We start from the raw sequence: 19,290 nt of genomic DNA, 5'->3' as shown, positions 1-19,290 counted from the left end.
AACTTTTGGCCATGACTGTATATACAGCATAGCAAAGCAAAGCAAAATATGCTTTAGTATTTATACATGTACAATGAAGATTCCTAAAATGACATAAATATAAATACACAGATGAGATAACTGTATATGTATGTAGGAGCTTATTAAATCAATGTGAAAGCCTATCACCTTGATGGAGGCAGAACGTCAGAAACACAATCATACTTGCAGTACTGAGTATCATTTCCCCTATGCTATGAGCTATGAGTTTTCATAAATGGCTGCAGAATGAAAGGGTCATATTTTTTCTCAAATAGATGTGTATGTCCTGCTCATTTTTCTATTCAACCAGAGTACTAATAAACCTAATGGGGGACGTTTCTGAAAATGGTTCCACATGTGTAAACCCTGGTATCTAATCAGGTGTTTGCTTTTATTTTTTAAAAGTGTTCTAGAGCAAATACAGTAGGATAGCTTAATTGGTTTCTTTGGACAACAGTACATTTTCTGCACATATAGAACATCATTTATAAATGTCATCCAACAGTATGTGTGTGATACCAAACTTGTTATTACTATATTAAAAAGTAGGTATAATGTAACCGTATGGGATAACATTTGCTAGCTTTCATTATTGCGAATGTATTGTAGACAGAAATTGCATTTCTCCAGAGTCCATACCGGTAACCGTTTATATTACAGGTATTATGCAGTCACCAATTCCACACTGCGGTACATTGGTGCTTATAGTCTAAATTCCCTAACACACACAAACATAATTTTCAGTAATCTTTTTTGGGATTTGCCTTTAAGTTTGGTGGCGAAGATTTTGGAAATGCACCAACCAATTCTAGGGCCTCACAAAAATGTATTTTGAACACTACTAAGCCATTTTAATTCTACATTAGTGGTCTCCAAACAACTAATTATGTGCCCTCTGAAGACGTATGATTGCAACAGGGTTTATTTAGGTGTCTCTATTTTTTATTTGTAGTTAGAAAAATGTTTGCTCTGAGGTTTATTTCAAAAATCCAAAATAAATCCATTTTGATTCCATGATATAAGAAAATAAAATGTTATCAATGCTAAAGGGATGATTACATTTTGCATGTACTGTATACTATATAATATTTTCAGTAACTGCATTTACTGAAGGGTCCTGCAACCTTTTCCCTGACCTTGAAAATATGTATCTTGCTAAACAGTCCTATTCCCAACATGGCCATTCCCAGCAAAGCATATGAATGTAAATTAGCAGAATATGAACACCAAAGTAATTCATCTTAGTATATAGTTAAATGATTGTAAACATGTCATGTAATTAAAAGATACAGCCTTTAGCTAAATCAAATTAGACACAATTAACAATGAATGTCATTAGCAAATGCTTTCTAATATGAATTGGCTGCAACCAACTCAGCCATTGTCTCTCCTAAATTATTTTCTAGTCTCAGTTAGAACCTGACAGTCTTAACCATGAAGATGATAATGAAACGCTCTCCACCTTACTGCACTCTCATTGGGAGCCACATTAGCTATCATATGCATATGCCATGTGTCTGCTAACTGTCTAAAATAGCTGAGAAGGGGAAGTGAAATAAAGGAGCTGGTGCCTAAAAAGTAGCGACTGCAGAAGAAAACTCAGGAGAGACAGAGGCTTGATATTATGCTCAATCTTCAGTGTGTTGCTTTCAAAATGTTGCTAATGACATTTAATATAAAGTGTTCCTATTTCTTGAAGCAAAACTTAACTGATTATTTTGTGTGGACAGACATGCTCCTTGTGATTATTTATTTTTTAAATACAGTAAAAGTTAATTTTCTCCGGTGACATTGCAGTCAGTGGAAAACTGTGGTCTAATGAATTGGTTAAAAAACAAACTTGGAACTTAAAATGAATCACTCATTTAAGCATTCTAAAATCTTCTCTTGCGCATCCTGGTAGCCACTAAATGCATCCTAACTAGGAACTGGAAGAATCCTCTTCCTTGCAGGAACTCAAAAACTACATCTGTCAAATTGCAGCCATGGAGAAAATAAGATATTCTATATCTGCATGATAGAGGTCATTGTACACCCAGCCTCCCATAGTTCTTAACCCAGTATCAAACTTATGAACGGTATAACAACCAGGGGCTGGCAGGGCTGGGAAGCAACTGCCCATAGTGGCAACCTTATGCTGGGTCACTGGGCCACCTGCATTTTTTTCCCATTTAAAATAAGCTGCTGAGTCAAGTTTTACACTCTGGGCTAAAATTTGCCAGTCCTTCCCTGATGACAACTGAATTGCTATCCTATTTCACATCCTATGTCCCTTCTATACCTGTACTTAGACACAAAGATGATCCTTCCTGGACTCCCCCTACTTTCTCCCCCTCAGTTCCTCTGTTCCTTCCCAGTTACTACCCAAATTCTATGTGAACCCCTAGAGTTTAAAAAAAAAAAAAAACTCCAGAGCTCTCGGATACAAAAAATTACTAAACTGATCCACCTAAATTATGAAAGTTCTGTTACTGACAGCAAAATTAGGTCTATCCTGCAGTTTTATCCTTTCATGTGTCGTTGTGATTGTTTGCTTTAACCTATTAAAATAATGAATAAATAAAAATGAATTGTCATCTCCCAGAGAGCTCAGTTTATTCTTACATAATCTTTATAGATTACATTCATTGCATAATTATTGTTAAACTTCCTGTTTATATGTATAATTTAAAGTATTATATTTATTTTTAATTTAAATTCCAAAACTTCTTTCCTTGCTTTTATCCATCTTTATCCCTGCACTCTGGAGCCACGTGTATTATTAAACCCTTTGATCTTGTTTGTTTTTTGGCAGCCATGGAATCAGAATTATTCTATGACAGATCTCAGATGGACGTACTATAGTGCTCTGCCAGTAAAACATGAGAATTAGCACAATTTTTATGAGAGATCCTTGCATAACCAGCATTATAACAGTCATTATAGTGCTGGTGTTTGATTTAACACTACACAGATGCCCTGACAATATCTGGAAGAACAGATCACGGCTGATCTCAAGATGCTGCTGATATTAGTCAAACTGTTTTCTCTGTTCCTAGTACAGAATGTCTCTCTTCTGCATATCTCTAAATTGTTACATGGACCAGCCCTAGAACTAGCATTATTATAGTCTGTAAAATTTCCGAACAAGCCTTTTATAGACACATAGAATTGGCATGGTGTGAATGTACTACTTGAAGATCTGAAGATCCTAAGATGTCAAGGAACTATTTTTTTACCTACAAATTTCTGGGAAATATGTATGATTTTACTACAATAAATCATGGGTGAAAAGTAGTTCATTTTCTTGAAACCTTGGTGCAATTTGAAAATCTGCAATTCGGAGAGACTTTTAGTTTATAAATACTAGCAGTATGTACAAACACAATTCCCAGTTTAGTAAATATAAATACAAAATCAATAAACAACATAAAACTACTATTTATTAATCTTCTAAAAAGAAATGCCATTACATTATGTATGAATAAATATTAAAACAATAGTTTAAAACTAGTTTGTGAATATAGAGAATTACATGTGCTTTTCATACTCATTTCATCCACCATTGCCATTTTATTTCATGATGTTTATTTTCCACAAGTCTTACATTATCATCATTTTGCAAGTATTATGTTATCATTGTTGTTTTGTGTTACCATTGTAATTGAGCTTTATATCTCTCAACAGAATGTTTCTTATGAATTAATTGTACCATCCACAGAGCTGTGGTGCTTCACATAAACAGTTTAATCAACTTGATCAACAATGGTGTGGGCAACTTAATGAGCGCCAAAACCTTTGCATTATATGGAATATGGGTTATTAATAGCAATAGAATGCACCACTGTCTGAATAAATACGAAAGCCCCTCCTACTTCCCTCTTTTTGTTAAGATGGGACCCACCAAATTTGTTTAAGACACTTGTAAAATTTACATTCTCCAGCTGTCACTGTTTAGACAAATAGTCCGTGTTAGTTACCTTTTGCTCTATTGATAGTTAAACCATTTGGCAAACTGTAGATTTCATCAGTAATTTGACTGGGCTTCAAACGTGTATGGAGCTAGGTATTGTCGTTTACTTTTAATGACATGTTTCAGTAATATAGTTGCGTTTTTTGTCTAAAAAACATTAAACTAAAATAATTTGCCAAATTTAGTGAATAAACGCTTAGAGTTTTGAAGTAAAAAATATAGGAAAGTTAGTATGTATTGTATTTAAAAAGCTGAAAAGTGCACTATTATCAAGCTGAGTAAACAGGACCTGATGGAGTTTATAGCGCATAAATTCAAAGTATTCCTAAGGTTCATAATAACATTAAAACCAAAACAAAATCAAACCTGTTCAAGTCTCGGAGAGGGATATAAAGTGTTTATTGTCTTTGTTTACCATATGTGATTTTTGTTTTTTATCCATTCCAGCTGTCATCATCCACAACTCCATTGTGCTTCCTTACCATAATTCTTCCTCTGTCTATAGCAATGATTCTGCCTACTCTAACTTCTCCGCAACTGTAGGTGAGAACTATGTATGTATGTATGTTTATGTATGAATGTGCATGTTACTGTTTTTGTAAGTGATATCTGTTGTTTTTGTTAGGTAGAGTGAACTGAGTGAATTGCAGGTATAAATCCAATGTTGCCCTCCTTTTTAAACTATTATTTTTTGCAACTAAACAAATTCATATGTGAACATGTATTTATCTCCAGTTTGGAACCAGTACTGAATATGTTACTATATTAACTCTGTAGCATTTTGTTGATGCTATGTTTAAATAAAAAGCAACTAAAACACAAGGTACTGGTACTGTAAGAACTCATGCTTGTGGCTGGGTGAATTTGTAGCATAGTTACATAGTAACATAGTAACATAGTTGATGAGGTTGAAAAAAGACACCAGTCCATCAAGTTCAACCTATTTTGGATCTTCTGAGATCCTGCACTTATATTTGAAATTAATCCAGAGTAGGCAACCGCCCATCTGTTTCAATTTTGAAAATCCCCCCAGACTCAATATTGCAATCCAATTTTTACCCTATATCCACTACTATCCTTTATTTTAAATTGACGGTCGTATCCCTGGATACACCTTTCCGCTAGTTAGTTAGTTGTTGTGGTCCCTGCAAGTCGAACACATTGGGGTCACCGAGGTTTTGTGTCGTCTGCAAGTGCTAGTCACTACCACATGCAGTGACAATGGGGTATTGTTAATGTCAGTGGGTAATGAGCCTAATGCGGAACATACAGGGTCTGAGTCTTTAAGGAGAGCAAAGCATAAAAAAGAAGTAACTTTGCACCTGTGCAAGACTATGTTGCATTGGAGGGGGAGGTAAATTTAAAATGTGGGGACAGATTTATAGTTTGGAGAGGGCAGTGTTGGCTAACCTGTGACTCTCCAGGTTGTTGTGAAACTACAAGTCCCAGCATGCTTTGCCAATATATAGCAGCTTATTGCTGGAAGGGTATGTTGGGACTTGTAGTTTCACAACACCTGGAGTGTCACAGGTTAGCCAACACTGGGATAGGGCATGCCCTAGGTCAACCTTAAATTTTAGTGAAAAAATATAGCTATCAAGTATTTGAGTGCTACATGAAAAAACAGGCAGTATTTAACTGATGTACAAAATAATAAACTGATTTGCACCCCTTGCATTGTAACATGGTTTGCCCCAGAGAACATTTACACCTTATTATTTTGCCTTACTCTCCTTAATTACGAGACCCACAGTGTTTATTTCGTCCAAAGGGTACAAAAATGCAATGATATTACAAACCATGAAATGAAAAATTAAAATTCACTGTAGCCACTTGCTTGTCCTGCACAGTTTTACTTGCATTAGGTCTCTTGTTCTGTATGGTATATTATTAAAGATGGATGCCCTAATCTAAAAAACAAGCCTTTCTCAAATATTTTTTAACCTCCAGGTGACTGATTTATTGGCTTGTACATGCCCTCCTGTAACTTTTACTAACTTTGTTATTTTGTTATTGGCTTTCGGTGCTTTTTAACAATGTATTTATTTTATCAATCAAAGTTATTATGTATTGCCCATGGATATGACACAAAGCTACAAAGCTACTCTAAGGAGACAAGAGAAAGCAACATATTTTGTTAAAGTTGGAGGAGGGCATGTACAAATTGATAAAATGAAGGCATCAAAATTCTTTTTGTCTGCCAAAGATTACAGACTAGTAGTCACTCACCAATCGAACAAACGTGAGTCCTGAGACACAAATGCTTTCCAGCTGAGAGAGACTGCTGCAGATGTCTCCCACACAAAGAGATTTGGAAAGGGTAGATTGAGTTATAGGAGGACATCCTATAAATATGACTTTCAGATTCATGCTAAATAGGAACAAAACTTGCTGCTTAAACCAACAACAAAAAACAAAAGAAAGAACCTAAGTTTGTGTCATTGCAGCTTCAATGTACAACTGAAACTGGAATCAGGTTAAAGGGACACTGCTACTTACATTTTTTTAAAAGTTACAGTATCCATTATGATTTTCATGTTCTATTTAAAGTAAATACAATCCAATTTTTATTTTTTAATTCAATATATGTAACTTCCTGGGGTTGATCACCATATTAAACCAGGGGCGCACCCCCCCTGACCCCAAAAAAAAACAAAAACAAAAACACCCGCGAGAGAGCAGCGCTGTCCTATACAGCAGCCGCGGCGCTGTCAAAGAAGCGTCTGCGGCATACAGCACCGCCGCGGACGCTTCTTTGACAGCGCCGCGGCTGCTGTATAGGACAGTGCCACTATGATAGGCACTTAGCGGAGGGGGGGGGGCGGTTCTGGAGACCCAGAAACCCCCCCTGTGTGCGCCACTGTAAACTGCCTCCTCCACCCACAGCTTGCTGCACAGCACAATAAGCACTGTACATCATCTATGTTTTAATTCAAAAGATAGAGTTCATCTCAGTCACCATGTTTTAGTTGAATTGTATACGTCTGCTTTCTGACTGCTTCACCCCCCCAGCCCCCTTGTTTTACAGGAGCCAGTATTGGTTTCTAAAGACTGGGAATTCCTTATTAAAATGCAAAGATTCACAGCCAAGTATAACTTTACATAGCCTGCTGTAACTTTGAATTTACAGAACATTCAATATTAATAGCAAGGCACTGTTCTAACAGTTGACAAGTGCAGATTCTCTTGATCAAAGGTGATGAAACCCAGGCTGCCATTTCTCAGCCAAAATGTCTCTACACACTGCTTAGCATTATCCTAACAGAGTAATGTGTAACTTATGACGGACGAGTGCATCGACTTCGCTATGGTCAGCCTTAATTTCTTTTATATCAGAATTGCCGAAGGCTGAAAGTTGAAGATTAAGGATCCTTGTTAATTGGAAATGTCATATGGCTTGCGATGACAATAGTACTGAAGTTAGACCATTTATTTTATGCAATTCAATTTTTAAATGTCTTAGAGACAGGAACGTGTATGCAGTCACTAGGAGTATAAAATCTTGTCTCCCATTAGCAATAGGAACCACTTTCCTGCATAAATAATTTGCAATACATGTCTTTGTACCATGGCACTTTATCTAAAATAAGTGTAACAAAATTCTACTACATTCCAGTTGCTGTAATTTGTTTGGTTCCTTTGTGGCTTTGGCATTTAAAGTGAATGATCCACAGTGGATGCAGCCATTTGTATGTACTTTCAAATCCCCTGTTGTAGGAAAGGCAATGTATTGATCACTCCAGTCAGGGAATTAGCTGTGCAGTTATGGTTTCCCTAATTTTGAAACCAGTAAATAGGGTGGGGGGGGGGGGGGTCCATGTGTAATGACTTTTATACAATTCACAACAACCAACAAAAGTTCTTGTTAATGTTCATCTATCAGGAATCTGAATTGTAGTTAAATAATATGCCTAAGAGGCGTATCTGGAAATGCAGCCAAATCTAAGTAGGTTATATCTCCAGGGAATATGCTACACGTATGCACTGAGTTTGCAAATGCATGCACCCAACTGTACTGCATTTACACACACTCCTCAATCTACCTCTTCACCGCCACATAGCAAACGTTTCAGGAACTAAGCTACATTCTGGGTAATAAAGTCTTCTCTATCAAAATCAATATGTAAATTAATTAAATCCTCTTAATTAGTACACAAACTACTGTCACTGCAGGGAGTGTGGCCTTGTCACCCTCCTGAGGCTCCCACTCTGCTGAGAGCTAAGCAGACTTGGGGAATCTTCCTAGCATGTGCTGGAGCAGCATTGTCCTGCCCTTCTCTATGTTTCGCTATGGGCCTTGGATTTGGCTTATGGTTGCATTTTATTAAGAATTTGGAACCGTGTGGATAGAACATAATTGTTGAAAGTATCACACAACAATATAGTTTAGTATCTTCTAAAACCTTTGAACATAAAACTTAAATGTCAATTTAAGTGTACATAATTGTGAAAGATGGAGTTGGAGTAGGTAAATAGAACTTATCAGCAGGTCTTCACTGTTTCAAACAGTTTTATTACACCGACAAGTGAGAACAAAATAAAATCCATATGCATGTAATATTTGTTGATTGTACGAGCCTTTGGCCTAGAATGCCGTTTTCCTGGAAGTAATTATTATAAGCAGACATGAATGGGTCAGTTCAGTTTCACTCATTTGGATTGATCCTCCACCCTTAAAATTCAAACTTATCTAGAAGACAGTTTAACACTTTAAAGGCTGCAGTCCTGCTTAACTTACTGGAGATGACTTCAACTATTGTTTAAATTCTCAGTCCTCTCATGTGAATTATAAGGGAGCACTGGTCCTGTAAGCTGAGCAATCTGGAAACAAATGTGTTAAATTGTGACTTTGCAAGGAATCATTCTACATATTGGGAATGCAGCCCATCAGGGTGGGGTCTTCACTAGATAAAGCTTCTTAACCCTTTCCTATTGAAGATTGTTCCCCTTAGAGGGAAGGGAGCTAGATTGCTGCATTACAAGTTAACTTTACATTTGTGTATAGATAATCTTGCATATCTGGAGGGCGTACAAGGAGGCACTATATCATTTGTCCCCAGGGCTACTTTTGATTTTACAGATGAGCGTTGTTACCTGTAGAAAAGGGGCAGATTTCAGTGCTACAACTAGTGCACTGTGCCACACATAGGGACTGTATAAGATTTATTTGGTACATAGAAGAAGTATCAGAAGACTTTTGGACAGCAAAATGGGATTTTGTGGCAAAAAAAGACAAGGCTGCTGGAGCGTCCCAAATTGGGAGCATTGTAAATAGCTAATCTTTCTAAACAAAGAAACCTGATAATGTAAACGTGACTAATTGCTTGTTGTTTTATGGGCCACTTACTTGTGATGTTCCCCAAGTTACATGTTGTCAGCCTTCCAATGTTGGAAAATGGATTTGCCCTGTATTTATGTAGTGTCAAGACTGTTGTAAGGCTATGAGAACAATTAAATGGATTATTTGGACTTTGTCCTCCTTGACAATAACCAATATATCATTGCTCGTTTTGATTTATTTTAGTTGTAATTGACATTGTTCACTGGTGTAATAAAGGTCTCCCAACTTTCTCTTTGGAATGAGCCAGTTTAATCAAAAAAGGTCTGACAAGAACTCCATCAAACAGGATGCCAAGATCAGGTTGCAGTGTATAAACCACTCACCGCGCCTAGCATTGTATGTTTCTGAGTCCAGTGGTGCGGTAAAGGACAGTGATATGTCCAGATGAATAGTGCTTCACCAAGCTCATTATATGGGCAAGTGCATGTGTGGTCCCAACCTAGTACACTCTACAGCCTAAGAGGTTGGTTCCGACATTAAAGGGTTATGGCAGTGGTTCCCAAACTTTTTCAGTTCGCGGCACCCTTAGAGTCTCCATAATTTTTTCAAGGCACCCCTCCAAAATAATTACAGAGCAGTCTCGTTTTATAGGTAGTTGGGTCAAAATAACGTAATAAGTATTTAGGTCAGGACAGAAATACTTTGTAAGTTGTTTGCAAAAATAATACACAGAAATCCAAGTGAAAAGAATATTTTTATATATTTTTTTTCAATTCTATTTCTGTCAAAGAATAATTTACAGCTAATATTCAGAGAAATAAGATCAAACCAAATAAAACATGTACAAAAATCATCACACTGTGCCCCTTCACGTTCACACTGTGCCCCTTCACGTTCACACTGTGCCCCTTCACGTTCACACTGTGTGCCCATTCATCCTCACTCTGTGTGCCCATTCATCCTCACTCTGTGTGCCCATTCATCCTCACTCTGTGTGCCCATTCATCCTCACTCTGTGTGCCCCTTCATCCTCACACTGTGTGCCCCTTCATCTTCACACTCTGTGCCCTCCTTCATCCACACACTGTGCCCTCCTTCATCTTCACACTTTGTGCCCTCCTTCATCTTCACACTCTGTGCCCTCCTTCATCTTCACACTCTGTGCCCTCCTTCATCCACACACTCTGTGCCCTCCTTCATCCACACACTCTGTGCCCTCCTTCATCTTCACGCTCTGTGCCCTCCTTCATCCACACGCTCTGTGCCCTCCTTCATCCACACATTCTGTGTCTTCCTTCATTCTTTTGTCCCTCGATTGCTGTTTCCTATTGCTATTTCCCCTCCGTTTCTTTACTTACCATACTTGGCCTTCTTTCTTCTATTTCTTCTGTCTTTTCTTCTTTCTTCATACCAATCCGGCGGCACCCAGCATCCTCCTTTTTCCTGGCGCTTCTCTGTGATGGTGGGACATGATGATGTCACACATAACATTCAGCGAGGAGGGAGGAGGATGCTGGGTCCTGGGCGCCGCCGGATTGGTAAAGTTTTGTGTTTTTTGTTTTGTTTTTCTTTTCCTGGCCACTGCACTTCTGTGACAGCGCAGCGGCACCCCTGGGAGCCGCGGTGCACACTTTGAGAACCAGTGGGTTATGGTTATTCTATATCCGGCAACTTCAATGCTGAATACTAATTAATGGTACTAAGTTATCATATTCACTCCATGATGCCGCATTTATTTTATGGTTAGAGAAGTATCTTCCATGAAGACAATGCACCCACAGAACACATGAAGATGGTTAAAGGAGCATGACACTAATATTATGTCATGGTCTTCTCAGTCACCAAATATGAACTAACTGGGCATTCTGGAACCATGACTGTGACAGCATTTTCCACCACCATCAACCAGGCATCGATTGAATGACGCTTTTGTGGAAGAATGGTGCTGTATCCCTCCTGTACAATTCTAGACATTGGTGGACTCGAAGGCATGGCACATACAGATTATACTGACTGCACATGGCGGACTAACGAACATTTAAATGACTTTATATTGATTTATTTTACTCCACTTTTTATTTATTAAGTAAGGGAACAGTTACAGATGGCAAAAATGTAGGGGAAAAGGGCACCAAAGTCATGATATACACATGGTACTGCAAACACGACCATAACAAGTATTTATCACAAATATAAGGAAATAATTTATTCTGGTATAAGTGTAATGAATATAGGAGTAAAATATTTAGTCCTTGTTTTTGGAGTTCAAAAGCCACAAGGTATTTTGTAGAATGTAGGTGTGTAAGGTGCGGTGGAGTTTGTCTAACTGACCTGAGAGAACAATTAATGCTTGGATCTTATGCTATATTAAAAACTGTCCCTAGCAAGAGAATAACTTCCTGGCAAAGTGACAGGTCTGCCAGTACATTTGCTAAAAGGGTTGTGGTTGGAGCATAAATGCATGGCAAAGTAACTTTTTCAGCATGTATCAAGGCTTTTACAAATAAATATCCCCACCTTAAATTCGGAGTGACTACATAATGCCACAAGTGAATTGATTTATTGGCCGATCTCTTTATACCTTCTCTTCCTGGAAGCATTGCTATGGAAGGTAAATGTTAAGTCTTTGCTTATAATTTTTAGACCACAATCTGCTTTAGAGTGAGTCTCCTGTATTATAGTAATCTCATTGCATTTTACCTTTAAAGTCTTAATTACTTGGCATATGAAAGATGATACTGGATATCAGCCTGCTTACCTCAGTAGTGACATCTGTTGGTGTCCAGTGGCCTAAAACCGCTTATATGGTAAAAAACCATTCTATAGAAAACTGGTGAAATAGAACGACTCATATACATTTGCTTTGTTGACTTCTGGACTGGGATAAGGAAGGAGATGTTAATGTGAGCTGAACAGTGGAACACAGTGTTGATTCCCTGAATGGTCTGTGACATCATCACATGTGCTAGGATCATACTTGTGGCTATACAGATATGACAAGAATGCAGTTGCTGGATTTTTTAAATCATTCCTGACCAATATCCAGCACACCTGATCCTGTGATCTTTCATATACCTGGCCTTGGCTATATCTGTTTGACCATCGTTTGTCTGCTTCATGTACTTCAGACCTTGGCTATCCTGTTCGACTACTCTTTGTTCACAGCTGGTATATTTGACCCCGGCTATATCTCTAACCATTGTATGTTTGCTGAGCATCGTGTGCCTGCTACATTAGTACCAGGCCATTGCTAATTTTAAGATCACCATTGTTTCCTGTTGCTCATTTGCTACCAGAATACTGGATTCCTGCAGAAGATTTTATCTATTGTCTGTGTTTAGACATTTAGAATATCTAGTTATGATCTTTGGACTCTAATGTAACAGCTACTCTCCAACAATTCATGAACAATGTATTTCGAGATGTTCTTCATCAGTACCTGGTAATTTACCAGGAACATCTATTTTCAAACACATCTGTGTTTAATCTTTTGGGCTTTTCTAGGACTTCTTGAATTCACTGATTTTATACTAAGCTGAAGAATAGTGAATTTGATTCTGAAAGTATTGGGCTTCTGGAGCATATAATTTCTAAAGACTAAATTAAAATGGGTCCTGTAAAGATGCAGGGCATTAAAAATTGGCCTGTTTCTATGGATGTCAAGGTTATCCAACAATTTTTAGAATTGTCAAATTATTACTGAAAATGTATCAAAAATTTCTCAAAGATTCTCAAAGAATTGCCATCATTTGGTCTAGTTCTGCACAAGAGTCTTTTTGTAAATTAAAGACAGCTTTTCAGGAAGCATCAATTTTTGTCCATCCACACCCAAATCTAAATCCAAATCTATCTTTTTTTTTTCTCCTGGAAATAGACGCCTCTGAATGGGAGCTATTTTATCACTAAAACATGGTGCCTCTTTTTCCAACAAACTGGCACACATGGAGCTACTATAATTATTCAGTTGGTGATAGAGAGCTTTTGGTTAGTACTAACAGATACATTTGCTAGAAGTTTCGAACCAATCACCATTTGCAACAGCTAAAACTCAATTCTCATCATCAAACGTCATAGTCACTTGTCCAAGGTCACGTTATGGCAAACCAAATGTTTGATAAGTCTCAAGAAGCTTCTGAGGAAATAATTTTGCAACACAAGCATATTATTGCAACCATCACAGCATCACCAATTTGAATAAGAACTGCTCATGCCATGAAAAGACTGTCTGACCGTGGAAAAATAAACCTCAAATATCCGTAATCATCAGTATCACAGTTCTTGAGTGGCAGCTTACCCTGGAAGATCTAAAACTTTTGACCTAGTGGATATTGGTGTCCTCAAATGCATAAGAAAATTGACCATTATGTTTAAGCTTTTGTATTGTGTGCTTGAACCAAATCTTCACAGCGACGGCCAGAAGGCCTGTTACACCTATTATCAGTGCCTCAAGGATTTTGGACAGAGATAGCAATGGATTTTATTGTAGAACTCCCTCCATTACAATGGTATAATAAGGTCTTGGGTAGTAGTCGACTGCTTCTTTAAAATGACACATTTCATCCCTTTGCTAAAAAAAATCCTGCAGAAATCCCTATTGTATTGGACAGAGGAATTTTGTAAAACTTAGCATATACAACTAGACTTCTCTTCGGCATATTACCCTCAATTTAATGGGCAATCAGGGTCAGTTAGTATCTGGAACAATACTTGAGAACGTATGTTGGGTTTCAACAGGATGATAGGACTGAACTGATTCCTATTGTTAAATTTGCTTACTTAATGCAATCCATGAATCTACTACACAAAATCCATTGTTTTGATTGTAGATTTCACCCTCATCCAGTACCTTCTATAATCTCATAATGTTGGTACCAGCTGATTCAGTTCTTCACAGGAAATTACTCCATTGGTGATTAAGTCTGGTTATCTACATAAATCTGAACTTGTGCCAAATTGGTAGACACATTTATAGGCCCTTTTAAAATCCTATCTATACATTTTGGACAGGGGAGGGCTGGCAAATTTTAGCCAGGGGGCAAGACTCGACTCAACAGTCTATTCTAAAGGGAAAAAAATGCAGGCAGTACCCCAAACCACTATGGGACCGACCCGGTGGGCAAATGCCCTCCTGCCCCCCAGCCCAGCCAGCCTCTGCTTTTGGAGATGGTGCTTTATCTTCCAGCATTGACATATCGCATACACCCTTTATTTCATGTATCCAAAATTAAACCTGCAATATCTTCAGCATCACAAAGGATTCAAGTGGAAAAGCACATGCTGGGCACATATCTTTTGGCTTTAAAGATGCAGCAATACAAGAGTGCAGTTGCCAGTTTATTGAGTCATTTGAGTGTTTGCTGTTGCTCACCTGCTACCAAAGTACCGGTTTACTGCTAAAGACTTTGACTGTGATAATCTGCTGTTTAGAGAGACACCAAGAAATCTGCATTATTAATCTATTGCACATAAAATAGAGTGAATTGTGCCAAGATGCACTTTTTATTTGTATCTATAATCCATAAGTGGTGGGAAATCCACTGAACCTAAGGAGGCACTCTAACCTGTAGAACATCCATTTTAAGAGTCTTTTTGCATATCGTTACACGTACTGTAATCCACTGTTCATACACCTGGAAACGTTTGTAGTTGCTCACTTGCTACCAAAGTACTGGGTTCCTGCTAAAGACTTTTGTTATCCACTGCATTTATAGTATATGCAGGCAGGAATATTTGCTATTGCTAACTGGGATCTTGCTGAGAACTTTAACTATTATTTGTTTGTTTGGTACTTGCACTTTGAATCCATGGAGAACCATAATTGTGGCTCATCTACTACCTAAGATTTTAACTATTGCTTATCTACTACCTGCTTGATATATTTTGTTTGGAACTCTGACCATTGCCTATGTACTAGGTCTTAGCTCTTATCTCTTATATTTAAATTTTACCTGAGGACTGTCCATCTGACTCCTGTGTGTATGCCTACTTATGTATCATCTCTTTTGGCATTTGTGTACAGCAATTCTCAAAAAGACATCTGTGTTTCAAACAACCTTGTGGTAAAGCCGATTACAGTTCCAGATCAAATTCATTCATTTGACCAGGTCTGCCTTTGTATACATTACAAATGATTCTAGATATACTGGATATCTAATAATGTACAGAGATTTGACCCTGGGTGTCAGAGACCTCCTATTTATCTTTGAAGATATCTGTATCTGTAGCCTCTAAAGAACGTACTTTGTTACAGGGCATTTGAATGATTTAAGCTCAAGTATCTGTAATGCAAAAGTGTTCGCTTATGAGGCATTAGATTGTGACACTATATCCAGCTGTAAGCAATGTTCCTGTATCATAAAAGTTGTGTAATGGGGCTAATTTACTTACTACAACTGAGGAATGTGGCTGCTGATAAATCCGCAATCATTGCCAGCTCTGCATATGTTCCAGCCTTCATAAATAAATTTTTTGTTCTATAAAAGAGGAATCCGACAATAAGAGTCCATTGGGAGAACTGTTGCAGGCAGTAAGCTTGGCCAAAATGTTTCTCCTGCTCTGTGACTTCTAGAAGCAATTGTTGTTTTTATTATGGAGTGACTATTGCGGGAAAGATCAACAGGGCCTATGCTTTCAGGAATGCCTAGACATTATTTTGCTTATTCTGGTCTTCTAAATCAGCTTACTTAGCATGTAAGACTTCTTGTCTGCCTCCAGCTCCTCATAGCAAGTCTCTTAAGCTTCTGTCCTCCTTGTAACTTCGCTTGGGCTGTGTGAATGTTTAAAATTGTTATGAATAGCCATCAACTCTGTTACAGTTAAAATGTAATTTATCTGAGACCTGGGTCTGGAGCTAGTATGGCTGTAGTCTTTGTGGAATCTGAGCTGGCTTTGCAAATTAAGTGTGGAGTTGAGTCACTTTTTGCTTTTCTATTCTTCCCCATACTGTGAAGTGGGTTTAGGTGTGCTTTGCCCCCTAACAATGGTGGATATAAATGGTGATATGCTGCTTTAAGATAGTTTGCAAAGTGCTTTGCCTGGAATTCAGCTTCTGTGCAGATCAACCATTTGCTACGGCTGTCTTACCCCCCATCCCCATTTTTGTTCACTGCCTGTATATAGTACAGCTTCCTAAAGAGGAATAGATGTCCATAAACATAGTGTTGGATAATGCATACAAGCTGTTCAATGAACATTGGATAATGTATGCAGTCTGATGAAGATGGAAAGCCTCTGTGAATGAAGGACAATATGCACAGACTGCCAAAGATTAACATATCTACATTAATATGACAATATATACAGTCTGTTACAGATAAACTTCTCACCTTGAACATAGGACAATGATGTAGATGAATCTCCATCAACACGAAGAGTAGACTTTCATACCATAGTGTACCATTGTGCACTTGTCACCCAATTTAATTAATTTGTATAAAGTCTGCAGAAAAACTTTTAATGAATGCTAGGACAATGTCTACAGCCTGCTGAAGATGAATAGATCTCCATGAATATTGGGCAATGTAAGAATCGAGAAGACATCTTTACATTTTCTTTGATGCACAATTAATCCCCCTTATTCATTTTTTTATTTTTTTTATTTAAATCTTATTTTTGCAAGGTCATGGAAAAATACAACCAACATTAAGAGTATTCATATACAGTAAGGAGCAGTAAACAATAACATCGACCTGTGCATCAGCGTAATGCCCAATGTTGCAGGTATCAAAAATTAAATGTGTTAAGTGACCAAGATTTTAAGACATAGAGAGAGATTAAGAGAAACAGAGAAAAGAGAAGGATAGGGAGGTGGCGTGGCTAATTCCAAGTGGGCTAAGCAAGAAGTGGGAAAGGAAAAATGCAAGGTCAAGAGACAGGTCAGTGAGCTTGGAAGAGGGAATGTTACGGGTCCCATACTGTGTGAAAGATTTGGATGTATTATTACGAATGCTAGTCATGAACTTCATGCGGGGTACCTGCCAGACTCTATTAATTATAGTCTGGAGGGTGCCTTCTGCCGCCAGTCCACTGCAAATGGACAGAGAAAATGTCTAGTTAACCTGTTTTGATGATGAGTCCCCAAGGGACCCCCTAGGGGTAGAAGGCTCCAAAGGCACATTGACCTAGAGAATTGTATCGGGTTTTTTATATCAGCCCGAAAACATGTCAGATAGAAGAATGGCGCAGACACAGAATTTCAATAGTAGTAAGATGGCAGGAGGAAAGGCGAAGTTTAATTGTGTTGTGAAAGTGGCAGAGCTGTAAATATTGCTAGAATAATTTTGAGGGGATGTGTAGGCGGGATTGAATATCAGAAAATTGAGGAAGCTCTGCAGTGGTAGTGAGGTCATTGAGTTATCGGACTCCCCGCGAGAGCCACGGCTGTAACGCACTGGGGGTGACACTCGGAGGAAATTCCAGGGAGTTAAACAATGGTATCTCTGGGGAAGAGTGAGAAAAAAGGCCATACCTTTGAAAATAGGAGCCCCAAACCGCCAGAGAGTGAGAGATGGCTGGATGAAGTAGGGTTCATTTTGGTCAACGAGCTTGTGGTAGCTAGAGGAGAGTAGACTGTGAAAGTAGTCCCAGACCTTCAGCCTCAATATGTATCCAGACTCTGGAAGACTCAGAAGCACACCATAGAACACATTTAGTGATTTGGACTGAGAGGCAGTAGCGACGGAAATCAGGGATACCCAGCCCTCCTCCTAGCAAGGACCTCTGAAGGACCTTAAGGCAAACCCAGGATGTTTACCAGACCATATGAATTCAGAAACATGGACCTGAAGAAACATAAAAATGTAGAGGGAGAGGGGCTTGGATGGGAAGAATTTGGAAAAGGTAGAGCAATCTAGGGTGGATATTCATCTTAGCTCATTAACAGCGTTAATACGGCCAATCCAAGAGATATAGAGGTACGACCATGCGGTGAGATCTAGTTTTATTTGAACAAGGATGCGAGGAAAGAGGTGGTGGTAGCATTTAGTATATTTGATTTTTTGTAATGCCAGTCGAATGGGAATGATCACTCAAGCATTGACCTGTCTGGTGCAGGAATATAACATTTCAGAACCTCTGTCTTGTCCAGTTTGACCTTGTAGCCTGAGAAGTAGCCATATAGGTCTAACTCAGCCAAGAGGGGGTGGAAGAGAGACAGCAGGGTTAACAATAGTCATCCGGACATCATCTGCATAGAGTGCAATTTTGTGAGCAGAGTGGCCCATCGGTAATCCTCTGATTAGCCTGCATCCTGGCAGCCAAGGGCTCAACAATAAGGATGAATATGAGTGGTAAGAGGGGGCACCCTTGCCACGTGCCATTGGAATTTTTAAAGGGTGCTGAGAACAGGCCATTCGCTAAAATTTTAGCGGATGGGGAGTGATACAGGGCTGAAAAACCACTCAGAAATTTGCCAGAGAACCCCATCTGAACACAACATCAATGAAGCACCAGGAACTATGGTTGAACACCTTTTCAGTATTGAGGGCCATAAGTAGGGACGGAAGTTTATCCTTTTGAATTGTGTGTATCAAATAAATGAGCCTCTCAGTATTATCATCAGGGACTTGATGCCCCGGGAGGAAGCATACCTGGTCAGGATGGATGTAGATAGGGAGCAACGGGTTCAATCTGGAGGCCAGAATTTTTTGTTTTAAGTCAATGTCGAGTAGTGATAAGGGCCTGTAACTAATGCATAGAGAATAGTCTTTTCCAGAGATAAAAATGATGTTAGCCCAGTGGAGTCAAAAGAAGCCCCCTCTAGCACCATGTTAAAGAATTTTGTCAGCTGACTTCCAAGAACCCTGGTGAAATTTTTTATTGTATTGTGGTGTGACTCCATCAGGGCTGGGAACGGAAGAGACTTTCAGATATTTGATGGCCAGGACCTTGGTCAGGGTGATGTCCGAGTTAAAGGTGGATAGCTGCAGTGGGATAATCTTAGGAAAAGAAGTGGCTGCAAGGTAGTCCTCCAAAATAGGTACGGTGAGGTCTCCAAGGGCACGGGGCACAGGGAGGTTATAAAGGGAGGAGTAGAATC

At 38.6% G+C, this 19,290-nt stretch overlaps 1 protein-coding gene across 2 annotated transcripts in view; it reads left to right on the top strand.

Moving 5' to 3' along the window:
* ADGRD1 (adhesion G protein-coupled receptor D1) overlaps positions 1 to 19,290 on the top strand; it is a 434,837-nt gene that overhangs the window by 20,516 nt on the left and 395,031 nt on the right. The window contains exon 4 of one of the 2 annotated variants that reach the window (XM_075176425.1): positions 4,421 to 4,516. The exons of the other annotated variant lie outside the window; for it this stretch is intronic. Within the exon in view, the coding sequence (XP_075032526.1) occupies positions 4,421 to 4,516 (96 nt within the window). The remainder of the gene's footprint in view (positions 1 to 4,420; positions 4,517 to 19,290) is intronic. 2 annotated transcript variants of the gene reach the window in all.

This window comes from Mixophyes fleayi, chromosome 1, assembly GCF_038048845.1.
Source record: "Mixophyes fleayi isolate aMixFle1 chromosome 1, aMixFle1.hap1, whole genome shotgun sequence".
Taxonomy (NCBI): Eukaryota; Metazoa; Chordata; class Amphibia; order Anura; family Limnodynastidae; genus Mixophyes; species Mixophyes fleayi.
Note: the sequence above shows the minus strand (reverse complement) of the source record. Positions and strands in the feature narration are given on the sequence as shown.